Source organism: Panonychus citri, unplaced genomic scaffold, assembly GCF_014898815.1.
Source record: "Panonychus citri isolate SS breed McGregor unplaced genomic scaffold, ASM1489881v1 Contig00104, whole genome shotgun sequence".
Classification (NCBI taxonomy): domain Eukaryota; kingdom Metazoa; phylum Arthropoda; class Arachnida; order Trombidiformes; family Tetranychidae; genus Panonychus; species Panonychus citri.
The window spans coordinates 1,835,324-1,847,869 of NW_026515509.1; the positions used below are offsets into that span (position 1 = coordinate 1,835,324).

Below are 12,546 nucleotides of genomic sequence, written 5' to 3' on the forward strand. Positions count from 1 at the left end.
AAGACTCACTCGAAAAGATGATGTTTGAATGATCTTCTATTACGATGGTGACACTGACACTCATTGTATTCTACAAGTATTATTGAACCTTAGATGATATTATCCAAAAGAATTATTTATCTTAAGAATGAATTAGAAAGAAGAAGAAAAAATGTTAACATGTTTCCTTCATGAATCTATTGAATTTCATGGTAACGATATTTTCACTTCCTTTTTCCCCTCATCATTTTTGGTGACGTTTCTATGTGTCAAATGCTTTTGTTATCGCCAAACAACAATAGTAACTCTATCAGTTCGTATGAAATGAAATAAAGAAAATAATTATAATACAATGTACTGCGATGATTTTAATTGCTAAGTAGATATTTAATAAACATAGTGAATAATCAGCCTCATGATTTAGTTGGACTTTTCGATTCATTCAAGTCAGTCGATTTTTATTCATCAATAAGAGTTGGAAGTGATTTCCAGGTTTTATAAAAACAATGTTTCATGAAATCCAATCCATAGCAAATTAGTTCGTGAGTCTCCACCAATTTAGGCCATTCGGTGGTTTCGTTCTTGCAACTGTAATAAATTACAATTGATCGATTCTCGTTGACACAAAATTTGGACAGAAAATCAGCTGATTTGTGGTTCACATTCTTGAATCCTCTCAAGTCCAATAACTTCAACTCAGGTAATAAATTTATCAATTTTTCTACATTACTATCATCGAGCTGATCAATATGTCTGATCGCTAGATGATGTAAATTAGGAAATTTAGACAGCACTTTTTTAAGTAGTGGCCACGAAAGTTTACTAGACTGAATCTAAAGAAAAAAAATTAATAATAATCTTCTAAACATTTATAAATCAATGATTAACTTACATTCTCGATAACCATATCTCTTAAATTGTAATTCTTTATCGATTCATTTACATAAATATCCTTTGCCCGGTAACCAATGAAAGCGCTTTCCAAAGATGGGCAAAAATCCATTAAATGGAAACCGGTGAATCGTTGAACCAAATCGTATGTACTAAGTTCAAGAATCTTTAACGAAGACAAATTCGGGCCATTGAATAAAACACCAACTTAACCCAAATTTTCACACATTGGTGATACTTCTGGCGTTTTATGACCTTGTCAAATAAAGAGCAACTCTTTTCTAGAAAAAAGCAAAACATTGGCCAAGATACAGTTCGATGGTGACTTTAGTCTTTGTTTTAGTTTCCCTCCGTTTTGAAATTTTTTGTGCTTTTTTATCAATATGCCTCAGTTATCTAAAGAAGTGAAAAAATTAATAATCGAAGCTCATCGAAATGATAAAAATAGTTCCGAAATCGCGAAAATATTCAACACTAAACCAGGAACAGTTAGATCAATTATCTCTCGTTTCAACAAATCAGGTACATTAGAAAGGACAAAGACAAGGAAGAGGAAATTAAGTGATGAGATTGTGGAAGTGATCAAAGAATGGGTTGGTGTTAATTGTCAACTTACATTGGAAGAAATCAGGGATAAAATCGAGGATGAATTTGATATTAGTGTTTGTGTCTGAACTGTTTACTATTGTTTGGAAGGTTTGAACTTCTCGTTAAAAAGAGTTTCAATTGTACCTGAAAGGAGAAACTCGGAAGTGGTAAAAGATAATCGGAAACAATATGCATTGGACTTTCTTCGTTTGGAAAGAAATCGTGACAAAGTTTTTTTCATTCATGAAACAGGTATTGCTGTTCATGCTCGTCTGAATTATGGTTGGGCTTATAAAGGTAAAAAGGCTAATCTTAAAGTAGGTGCAGTTCGAGGAAAAAACTTTTCCATTTGTGCAGCAATGAACCATAAACAGTTATCCTTCTATGAAGCAAAGGAAGAAGCTTATGATTCGAATGCATTTGTCGATTATCTTAAACAATTTATTGATTTTCTCGAAACTGAAGGTCTAAGTAATGTTCACCTGATAATGGATAATGTTCGTTTTCATCATGTTACATCCGTCGAAGAAACTGTTCGAGCTGCCGGCCATTCACTCACTTTCTTACCCGCTTATTCACCTTTCTTGAACCCAATTGAAGAGCTTTTAATCAACTGAAACATTATGCTAAAAAATTTAATCCAAAAACAGTTGAGGATGTTTTTTATGCTATCAAATTAGCATCTGAAATGGTATCAGAACAAAATTGTATCAACTATTACTATCATATGCTCGAGTATATATCGAAATGTATTCAACAAGAAGAGATTCTCAATTAATGTTGCCTTTATTTTGAAAGGTGTTGCTATCTATTTGATAAAAAATAAACAAAAAAAGTTCACACTTTGGTGTTAAAATTTTGAGCAGCTAAGTGTTGCGATTTACTAGAAAAGCGTTGCTTTCTCACTGAAATGACTGTAATGAACCGATCGATGAGAAATTAACTTACTACTATCAATATTCATCGTTTGTAGGTATTTTACTCGATTAAATCTGAGCGTAATTAAATCGAACCATCTAGAACAAACTTTAGAATCAAGTGAAAGTAAATATGCATTAGAATTTCATCATCTTAACGGAATCTTAATCTTACCTTTAGATAATTGAATCAATTCTTCAAATTCATGAACATTTTCTAAGATTTTCAAAGACAATTATCAGGTAAATCGTTTAATGACATGATAGAAAATTATAATTCACTTATGATTGATTTGTAACCTATTGAAATTCACTACATTAGTGATAAATCAGCAAAATTAGTTTCCCTCGTGAAGAGCAGCTGATTAATTGTTAAGACAGAGCGCTTTTTTCGAATGAAAACCAATCAAAATTTGATTATCAAATATCGGATCTTAATTATTATTGATTGTGTGAGGCTCAAGACATCAATATAAGGAAATTAACTGATTGTTGTATTGGTTGTTTAATTTATTAAATTATTTCCCTAAAAGCCGCAAATTATTAACCGAATTTCGTAGCACAATCATTTTGGAAACAGGACATTGAAGATTATCTGTTAATCAAAGATTTTATTCGGTATCCGGAAGTGATTTCCAAGTCTTAAAAAACAATGTCTCATGAAATCAAATCTGTAGACAATTAATTTGTCCAGTGTCCAATGTCCAATGAGTGAGTGTCCAATTTAGGCCATGTATTTGGAGTGGATACCAAATTTCGTAGCACAATCATTTTGAAAAAAAACATTACAGGTCATCTCTTTAACAAAAATTTATTATCATTAAAATTAATTAATTATTAATTAATAATGAAAAATCATGAAATTTTGACATGGTTATCGTTTATAAAATGGCTGATTCTTATTGCTGATGATTGAAATTTGGATGACTTTCTGGTTGATTCGAGTCAATCGATGGTTTGAGAGGACAGATAATCAGTTTAAACTGACCTATTTCGGTGTTTGGTGATTTTGATAAGAAAAGCCAAGAACGAAACAAAAAATGAAATATGTGCCCACGAGTGAAGTAAAAGTTTCCTGCATCAAAGTTTGTTTCGATCTTCACTCATCAATGAGAAATGGAAGATAGCAGTGTGTTGATTTGTAGAAGCAATGTTTCATGAAATCGAATCCATAGCAAATTGGCTCGTGAGTCTCCACCAATTTAGGCCATTCGGTGGGTTCGTTTTTGCAACTGTAATAAATTGCGATGAATCGACTCTTTCTGAGACAATATTTGAACAGAAGATCAGCTGATTTTTGCGTCACTTTCTTACATTTCCGTAAGTCCAATATCTTCAACTCAGGTAATAATTCTATCAATTCTTTTAAATGAAAATTACTATCATCGAGCTGATCAATATGTCTGATCGCTAGATGATGTAAATTAGGAAATTTAGACAGCACTTTTTTAAGTAGTGGCCACGAAAGTTTACTAGACTGAATCTAAAGAAAAAAAATTAATAATAATCTTCTAAACATTTATCACTCGATGATTGACTTACATTCTCGATAACCAAATCTCTTAAATTGTAATTCTTTATCGATTCATTTACATAAATATCCTTTGCCCGGTAACCAATGAAAGCGCTTTCCAAAGATGGGCAAAAATCCATTAAATGGAAACCGGTGAATCGTTGAACCAAATCGTATGTACTAAGTTCAAGAATCTTTAACGAAGACAAATTCGGGCCATTGTATAAAACTCCGTCCGCTATTATAAACCGTAAAAATAAACATAATATATTAATCATATAAAACAATTGAAAGACAATTCAAGTTTAATCTCACCGTCAAGGAGTCCTAAGTGGAGTCGCTTCAAATTTGGAAAATATTCAATGAATGAAGGAAGATCACTCATGTAAAAATAGTTGAAGTGAAATTGTTTCAACTGATCAGGTCGAAAAACTTTTTTATAATCCCAATTATACCCTGGAGCGAACATTTCGATATTTTCCAAGTCATGAATGCTTCCGATGAAATTCAAATAACCAATTAATCCCTTTATTTGTGGATTATTTTTGACAATTTCTGATGTATTGAAAGATGCAATACCCAAAAAAGGTCCCATATCTATAACCTAACGTCAAATTAAAAAACAAAGCTACGTAATTTTGATTCAAAATATTCAATAATTACCTTAATATTCGGAAACAATCTGAATAAATTGAAAACATTCCAATTCGTATTAGGATTAATCCACAAACTGTTCGCATCGATATAATCAACCGCATCATCAACTAAAAAAATTGAAAACGGATTAATTGAAAGCATAAATCGAGCAATTAGAATTTAACTTACTATTCAACAAATGAAGATATTTTACTCGATTAAATCTCAGCGTAATTAAATCGGACCATCTCGAACAAACTTAAGAATCAAAAGTAAAAAAGCATTAGAATTTCATCATCTAAACTGAATCTTAATCTTACCTTTAGATAATTGAATCAATTCTTTAACTCCATGAACATTTTCTAAGATCTTCCAAAGACAATTATCAGGTAAATCGTTTAATGACATGATAGAAAATTATAATTCACTTATGATTGATTTGTAACCTATTGAAATTCACTACATTAGTGATAAATCAGCAAAATTAGTTTCCCTCGTGAAGAGCAGCTGATTAATTGTTAAGACAGAGCGCTTTTTTCGAATGAAAACCAATCAAAATTTGATTATCAAATATCGGATCTTAATTATTATTGATTGTGTGAGGCTCAAGACATCAATATAAGGAAATTAACTGATTGTTGTATTGGTTGTTTAATTTATTAAATTATTTCCCTAAAAGCCGCAAATTATTAACCGAATTTCGTAGCACAATCATTTTGGAAACAGGACATTAAAGATTATCTGTTGATCAAAGATTTTATTAATTGACTGAATGAAATGTTGAATGGTTATCGTTTATGAAATGGCTGCTTCTTATTACTGATGATTGAAATTTGGATGACTTTTTGGTTGATTCAAGTCAATCGATGGTTTGAGAGGACGGATAATCAGCTTAAACTGACCTTTTTCGGTGCTTGGTGATCTTGATAAGAAGCACCAAGAACGAAACAAAAAATGAAATATCGGGTGACCGAAAATGAGCGAGCATCTCAAGAATGGTAGGTCCTAGAATAAAGTTTCAAACGCCATTGAAAGCGCCATCGATCAAATATAAATGAGTAATTTTTTCAAAATTTTCGAAGCTCAAATGTGACTGTGGTTCTTATTTAAAGGCCAAAATCGCGATTTTCTCTATGAGAAATTTATAATGGGAAAGTTAAAGAGCAATTTTCGTTGATTTCGGCCATGTTGGATCTCAATAACCTTACTTCAGATAATGATGAGCTTAGGTATATAAGATAATAGGTCAAAAAGAATAACTTTTGACCAAAAATTTTGAGTCCAAAGTCAACCGTTCGCTTTTCAGGCCACTCGATTTCTCGAGAACCGTGCGTCCTAGAAAAAAAAGCCGAACATTTTTGGACTCAGTGTCAAATTTACTTTCTTAAAATGTATAGAAACGTGGGTCCAAAACTTAAGGTTCGTGAGATGCTCACTCATTTTCGGTCACCCGATATGTGCCCACGAGTGAAGTAAAAGTTTCCTGCATCAAAGTTTGTTTCAACTATTTATTCATCAATGAGAGCTGGAAGATGACTGAATTCTTTGTAGAAACAATGTTTCATGAAATCGAATCCATAGCAAATTGGCTCGTGAGTCTCCACCAATTTAGGCCATTCGGTGGGTTCGTTTTTGCAACTGTAATAAATTGCGATGAATCGACTCTTTCTGAGACAATATTTGAACAGAAGATCAGCTGATTTTTGCGTCACTTTCTTACATTTCCGTAAGTCCAATATCTCCAACTCAGGTACTAATTGAATCAATTCTTCAAATTCCTGAACATTTTCTGAGATCTTCCAAAGACAATTATCTGGTAAATCGTTTAATGACATAATTAAAAATTTTAATTCACTTATGATTGATTTGTAACTTATTGAAATTCACCACATTAATAATTAATTAAACTGACCTATTTCGGTGTCTAGTAATTTTGATAAGAAGCAACAAGAACAGGACAAAGAATGAAATATGTAACCACGAGTGATATGAAAGTTTGCTGCATCAAATTTTGTTGCGATTTTTATTCATCAATGAGATCTGGTAGTCATTTGTATTTTTTTTAGAAACAATGTTCCATGAAATCTAATCCACAACAGATTTGATCATAAGTTTTTACCAATTTAGGCCATTCGGTGGGTTCGTTTTCACAATCGTAATATCATCAAGCTGATAAAAATATCTGTTCGCTAGATGATGCAAATTAAGAAATTTGGACAACAAGTTTTTAAATACTGGCCACGAAAAAAAATGAGAAATAATCTAAAGAAAAAAATTTACGAAAGCGATCTAATCGTCCATAAAACTTGCGATAAAATGAACTTTCGTTTTTCACATCGAAACATGATGGATGCTCAATCGTATATTTCATTAATCAACTATAACTGCCATGAATCATCAATAATACATAAGATCTGAAATTCGATGGATTTTCATTCGAAAAAAGCGCTTTGTCTTAACAATTAATCAGCTGTTTTTCACATTGGAAACTAATTTAAAATTTGAAATTTTGTTGATTAATCATTATTAATGATTCATTAATGTAGTGAATAATTCATTGTGAATTTCAATAAGTTACAAATCAATTATAAGTGAATTATAATTTTTAATTATGTCATTAAACGATTTACCAGATAATTGTCTTTGGAAGATCTTAGAAAATGTTCATGGAGTTAAAGAATTGATTCAATTATCTAAAGGTAAGATTAAGATTCAGTTTAGATGATGAAATTCTAATGCTTTTTTACTTTTGATTCTTAAGTTTGTTCGAGATGGTCCGATTTAATTACGCTGAGATTTAATCGAGTACAATATCTACAAACGATGGACACTGATAGTAAGTTAATTTTTCATCGATCGGTTCATTATTTTATTAATACTTGTTTCCAATTTTTTTAGCCGAAGATAAAGTTGATTATATTGATGCGAACAGTTTGTGGATTAATTATCATACGAATTGTAATGACGATTGGAATTTAATCGAATTTTTTCCAAATTTAAAGGTGATTTATGCATTTGACCGCAATCATGTTGTTTTCTAATTGTTTTTAAATCTGACGTTAGATTATAGATACTGCGCTTGATGAAGCTTTCAATTTACCAGAAATTGTCAAAAATAATCCACAAATAAAGGGATTAATCGGTATGCATACCTTGAGTAGATGCGGTTACTTGGAAAATATCGAAATGTGCGCTACTAGATTTAATTTCGATTATAAAAAAGTTTTTCGACCTGATCAGTTGAAACAAGTTTCCGCTCTCTGGTTAAAAATGAAAGATCTTCCTTCATTCATTGAATATTTTCCAAATTTGAAGCGACTCAACTTACACCTCATTGGTGAGATTCAACTTGAATTAATCTTCTTATTGGATTAAATGGTTAACTCTTTTCACGATCTATTATAGCGAATTACTATTTTTACAATGGACCGAATTTGTCTTCGTTAAAGATCCTTGAACTTTGTACAAACTGCTTTGCTGGAAAATTTAATGGATTTTATTTTATGGACTTTTGTCCATCTTTGGAAAGCGCTTTCTTCCAGTGTTGGTCATATGATATTCATGTAGATGAGTCGATCAAGAATTACAATCTAAGAGATTTGGTTATCAATAATGTAAGTCAATTATCGAGTTATAAATGTTTATGAGATTTTTGTTGATTTTTTTCTTTATTCTTTTGATTCAGGCTGGTTTTATTCACGTGGTCAGGAATGTAAGTCAATCATCGAGTGATATGTTTATAAGATTATCATTTATTTCTTTTCTTTACATTCAGTCTAGTGAACTTTCGTGGCCACTACTTAAAAAACTGTTGTCTAAATTTCCTAACTTGCATCATTTAGCGATCAGACATTTTGATGTTAGTAATTCTGATTTAGAAGAATTGATAAAATTATTAACTGAGTTGGATATATTGGACTTACGGAAATGTAAGAAAGTGACTCAAAAATCAGCTGATCTTCTGTTCAAATATTGTGTCAAAGAGAATCGATCAATCGCAATATATTACGATTGTGAAAACGAACCCGTCGAATGGCCTGAATTAGACACTACTCAAGAATCAATTGTGCACGGATTCGATTTCATGAAACATTGTTTTTACAAATCAACAATCTACTGTGTTCCATTTCTCATTGATGAATGAAGATCGAAACAAACTTTGATGCAGCAAACTTTCATCTCACTCGTGGTTACATATTTCATTCTTTGTCCCGTTCTTGGTGCTTCTTATCAAGATAATCAAACACCGAAATAGTTCAGTTTAATCTCAAAGTCATAAAGTCGCTCAATTGAATCGCTCAATTAAAATTATCTGGTAAAACTCGGCGAAATATTTTGCTCTTTTTAATGCCAGAAAAAAATGATTTTCGTTCACAAAGCGAAATTCAGACGGACTTTTGGCCTACCGAAAGGTCATTTTCGAACTTCATGTCAAACAAATTCCCATGGTCTCCCAAGTTCATATCTGCGATCTGATCTTGCCAACGACTCTCCGTTCTCAAGTTATTTCGAAAACAAATCTGTTAATTTAACGTAATCGCCCTGTAGATTGTTGAATTGATTGTTTAACTGATTGAATTATTTTTCGAAAAGCCGCGAATTATTAACCGAATTTCGTAGCATAATCATTTTGAAAAAAAACATTACCGATCATCTCTTAATAAAAGATTTTATTAATATATCATGAAATGTTGACATGGTTATCGTTTATAAAATGGCTGCTTCTTATTGCTGATGATGAAATTTGGATGACTTTCTGAATGATTCAAGTCAGTCGATGGTTTGAGTGGACGGATAATCAACTGGTTAGGGCGAAAAACTATTTTATAAAACTAAAGAGTCCAATCAATCCTTTTACGTTTGGATTATTGTCTTAAATTTTCTCAAAATATCAGGTCGAATATTAATACAATAATAGGACGACACCTCTATGATCTATTATAAAATTAGAAAACAATTAGAAAGCAACATGGTTTTGATTAGGAGATTCATTAATAACCTTTAGATTTGGAAAAAATTCGATTAAATGGTAATCTTTCCAATCTGTATCATGATTAACCCTCAAACTGTCTCCATCAATATAATCAACTTTACCTTTGAATTGAAAAATTGGAAATAAAAAAATTAAAATTGTAAATGGAAATTAACTTACCAGCCACAAACCGAAGATATTTTACTCTTTAAATTTCGGCGTAGTTAAATCGGACCATTTTGAACAAACTTAAGAATCCAGGGAAAATAAATGAGCTTTCAAATTTTATCATCTTAACGGAATCTTAATCTTACCTTTGGACAATCGAATCAAATCTTTTGCCTCATGAACATTTCGCAAGATCTTCAAAAGACAATTATCTGGTAAATCGTTTAATGACATAATTAAAAATTATAATTCACTTATAATTGATTTGTAACCTATTGAAATTCACTACATTACCGGTCATCCCTTTATCAAAGATTTTATTAATTCACATAATGAAACGTTGACATTATTATCGTTTATGACTGCTTCTTATTGCTAGTGATTGAAATTTAGATGGCTTTTTAGTTGCTTCAAGTCAGTCGATTGTTGAAGAGGAGGGTGAACTAGCTTAAACTGATTTGTTTTGGTGATTTTGATAAGAAGCAACAAGATTAGGACAAAGAATGATTATGTAACCACGAGTGAAATGACAGTTTGCTGCATCAAAGTTCGTCTCGATTTTTATTCATCAAGATTTATAGTGAATAATAAACCTTATGATTTATTTAACTTTTTGATTGATTAAAGTCAGTTGTTTTTTATTCATCAATGAGATCTGGTAGACATTTGTATTTTTTGTAGAAACAATGTTTCATGAAATCTAATCCACAACAGATTCGATCGTAAGTTTTTACCAATTTAGGCCATTCGGTGGGTTCGTTTTCACAATCGTAATATATTGCGATTGATCGATTCTCTTTGACACAAAATTTGGACAGAATATCAGCTGATACGTGCGTGGAATTCGTACATCCTCTCAAGTCCAATATCTTCAACTCAGGTAATAATTTTATCAATTCTTCTAAATTACTATCATCAAGCTGATAAAAATCTCTGATCGCTAGATGATGTAAATTAGGAAACTTGGACAACAAGTTTTTAAATACCGGCCACGAAAAAAAATGAGAAATAATCTAAAAAAAAAATCAACAAAAATCTTATAAACATTTATCGCTTGACGATTGACTTACATTATCGAAAACCAAATCTCTTAAATTGTAATTCTTTATTGATTCATCTACATAAATATCTCTTGCCCAATAATGGATGAAAGCGCTTTCCAAAGATGGACAAAAATCCATGAAATGGAATCCCGTGAATTGTTTAACCCAATCGGTTGAATCAAGTTCCAGAATCTTCAACGAAGACAGATTCGGTCCATTGTAAAAAACTCCGTCCGCTATTATGAACCGTAAAAATATATTAATTATATGGAGCAATGGAAGATTAATTCAATTTGAGTCTCACCTTGAACGAGTCTCAGGTTGAATCGCTTCAAATTAGGAAAATATCTAATGAATGAAGGAAGATCATTCATATCAAAATTGTAAACGTAAACTTGTTTCAACTGATCAGGTCGAAAAACTTTTTTATAATCGAAATCATGCTCCAAAGCGCACATTTCGACATTTTCGAGGTAACCATTTCTACTCAAGCCGCAATTACTCATATCTATATCTTTAAGAAGCAATCCCTTCATTTGTGTATTATTCTTGAAAATTTTTAGTAAATTGTGAGATGGATGATTGACAAAGAACACACCATCTATGATCTAATGTCAAATTAAAAAACAATTAGAAAACAATATAATTTTGATTTGAAAATTCATTAATTACCTTAAGGTTCGGAAACAATTCAACTAAATTGTAATCATTCCAATTCGTATTAAAATTAATCCGCAAATAGTTCACATCGATATAATCCACTTTACCTTAGACCAAAAAAAATTAGAAACAAGCATTAATGAGATAAATTATTTTAAATAATGAAGTTCATTAAATGAACCGATCAATCAAAGAGGGATAGAAAGAAAGAGCACTTGCCAAGTGCTACTTGGGTGTAATCATCGATAAGGTTTTATCTTTCCTTTTTACTCTTTGCGATCAATGAGAAATGAACTTACCATACATTATTTGCAGATATTTTACTCGATTGAATCTCGAATCTTGAATTAAATCGGACCATCTCGAACAAACTTAAAATCAAGGGAAAATAAATGAGCTCTCAAATTTCACCATCTTAACGGAATCTTAATCTTACCTTTAGACAATCGAATCAAATCTTTGGCCTCATCGATATTTTCGAAGATCTTCCAAAGACAATAATCGGGTAAATCATTTAATGACATAATTCACTTATAAATTATAAGTAATGATTGATTTGTAAACTTGAAGAAATGCCGACAACTTATCATTGAAATTCAATAGCAACAATGATTCAATGAATCAGAATTTCTGATAATCAGATTGATCAGCTAAATTAGCTTTCTGAAAAAGAACAGCTGATTAATTATTGAGACAAAGCGCTTTTTTTGAATGAATAGAAATCGTAAATCGGATTTTAATTAGATTAAATCAGAATAGTTTAGGCCAATTGATTTACCTCTATGAATAATATAAGTTGCTCAAAATATTCACATCACTAGTTTTCGCAATGATCAATTCAAACATAAAAGTTGGGATCAAAATGAACTTTCGTCTTTCCCCCCAAAACATAATAGATGCTCAATCTTATATTTTATTAATCTCTCAAGTTGAAATTCTTTATTGAATAGTCAACATTTTCGGCCTGAAATTCACCAGAGTACACGAATGCGCTTTCTAAGGACGGACAACAATCAATAATTCGAAATCCAGAGCCAAGATTAGCTGATGGAAATTCAAGGATCTTTAAAGGATGGTTTAATAGAACGGATAATCGGCTCAAACTGGACTGGTAATTTTGATAAGAAGCAACTAGAACGGTACAAAGAATGAAATATGTAACCACGAGTGAGATGAAAG

General features: G+C 31.3%; 4 protein-coding genes across 5 annotated transcripts; 1 reads left to right on the plus strand and 3 right to left on the minus strand.

The window, feature by feature from the left end:
* Nucleotides 1-327: 327 nt before the first annotated feature.
* On the minus strand, nucleotides 328-1,234 carry LOC128388983 (uncharacterized). Its single transcript, XM_053348474.1, has 2 exons — nucleotides 872-1,234; nucleotides 328-812 (listed from the first exon to the last, which is right to left on the minus strand). The coding sequence occupies exons 1-2, from the start codon at nucleotides 980-982 to the stop codon at nucleotides 438-440; spliced, it is 486 nt and encodes a 161-aa protein (XP_053204449.1). The 5' UTR covers nucleotides 983-1,234; the 3' UTR covers nucleotides 328-437.
* A 1,933-nt stretch (nucleotides 1,235-3,167) lies between these two features.
* LOC128388977 (uncharacterized) lies at nucleotides 3,168-5,026 on the minus strand. Its single transcript, XM_053348463.1, has 6 exons — nucleotides 4,845-5,026; nucleotides 4,714-4,782; nucleotides 4,552-4,652; nucleotides 4,204-4,492; nucleotides 3,918-4,126; nucleotides 3,168-3,858 (listed from the first exon to the last, which is right to left on the minus strand). The coding sequence occupies exons 1-6, from the start codon at nucleotides 4,930-4,932 to the stop codon at nucleotides 3,475-3,477; spliced, it is 1,140 nt and encodes a 379-aa protein (XP_053204438.1). The 5' UTR covers nucleotides 4,933-5,026; the 3' UTR covers nucleotides 3,168-3,474.
* Nucleotides 5,027-7,029: 2,003 nt separating this feature from the next.
* On the plus strand, nucleotides 7,030-9,213 carry LOC128388974 (uncharacterized). Of its 2 annotated transcripts, none has more exons than XM_053348459.1 (7): nucleotides 7,030-7,223; nucleotides 7,286-7,363; nucleotides 7,423-7,526; nucleotides 7,588-7,861; nucleotides 7,930-8,138; nucleotides 8,210-8,236; nucleotides 8,300-9,213. In XM_053348459.1, exons 1-7 carry the CDS (start codon nucleotides 7,136-7,138, stop codon nucleotides 8,666-8,668), a joined length of 1,149 nt encoding a protein of 382 aa, XP_053204434.1. In that variant the 5' UTR covers nucleotides 7,030-7,135; the 3' UTR covers nucleotides 8,669-9,213. The 2 variants fall into 2 exon arrangements, with proteins under 2 accessions (XP_053204434.1, XP_053204435.1); XM_053348460.1 differs by having other exon boundaries at nucleotides 7,031-7,223; nucleotides 7,286-7,360.
* Nucleotides 9,214-10,218: 1,005 nt separating this feature from the next.
* LOC128388976 (uncharacterized) lies at nucleotides 10,219-12,016 on the minus strand. The gene is made up of 6 exons (XM_053348462.1): nucleotides 11,804-12,016; nucleotides 11,667-11,738; nucleotides 11,380-11,474; nucleotides 11,012-11,315; nucleotides 10,735-10,943; nucleotides 10,219-10,677 (listed from the first exon to the last, which is right to left on the minus strand). Exons 1-6 carry the CDS (start codon nucleotides 11,889-11,891, stop codon nucleotides 10,303-10,305), a joined length of 1,143 nt encoding a protein of 380 aa, XP_053204437.1. The 5' UTR covers nucleotides 11,892-12,016; the 3' UTR covers nucleotides 10,219-10,302.
* Between the last annotated feature and the right edge of the window lie 530 nt (nucleotides 12,017-12,546).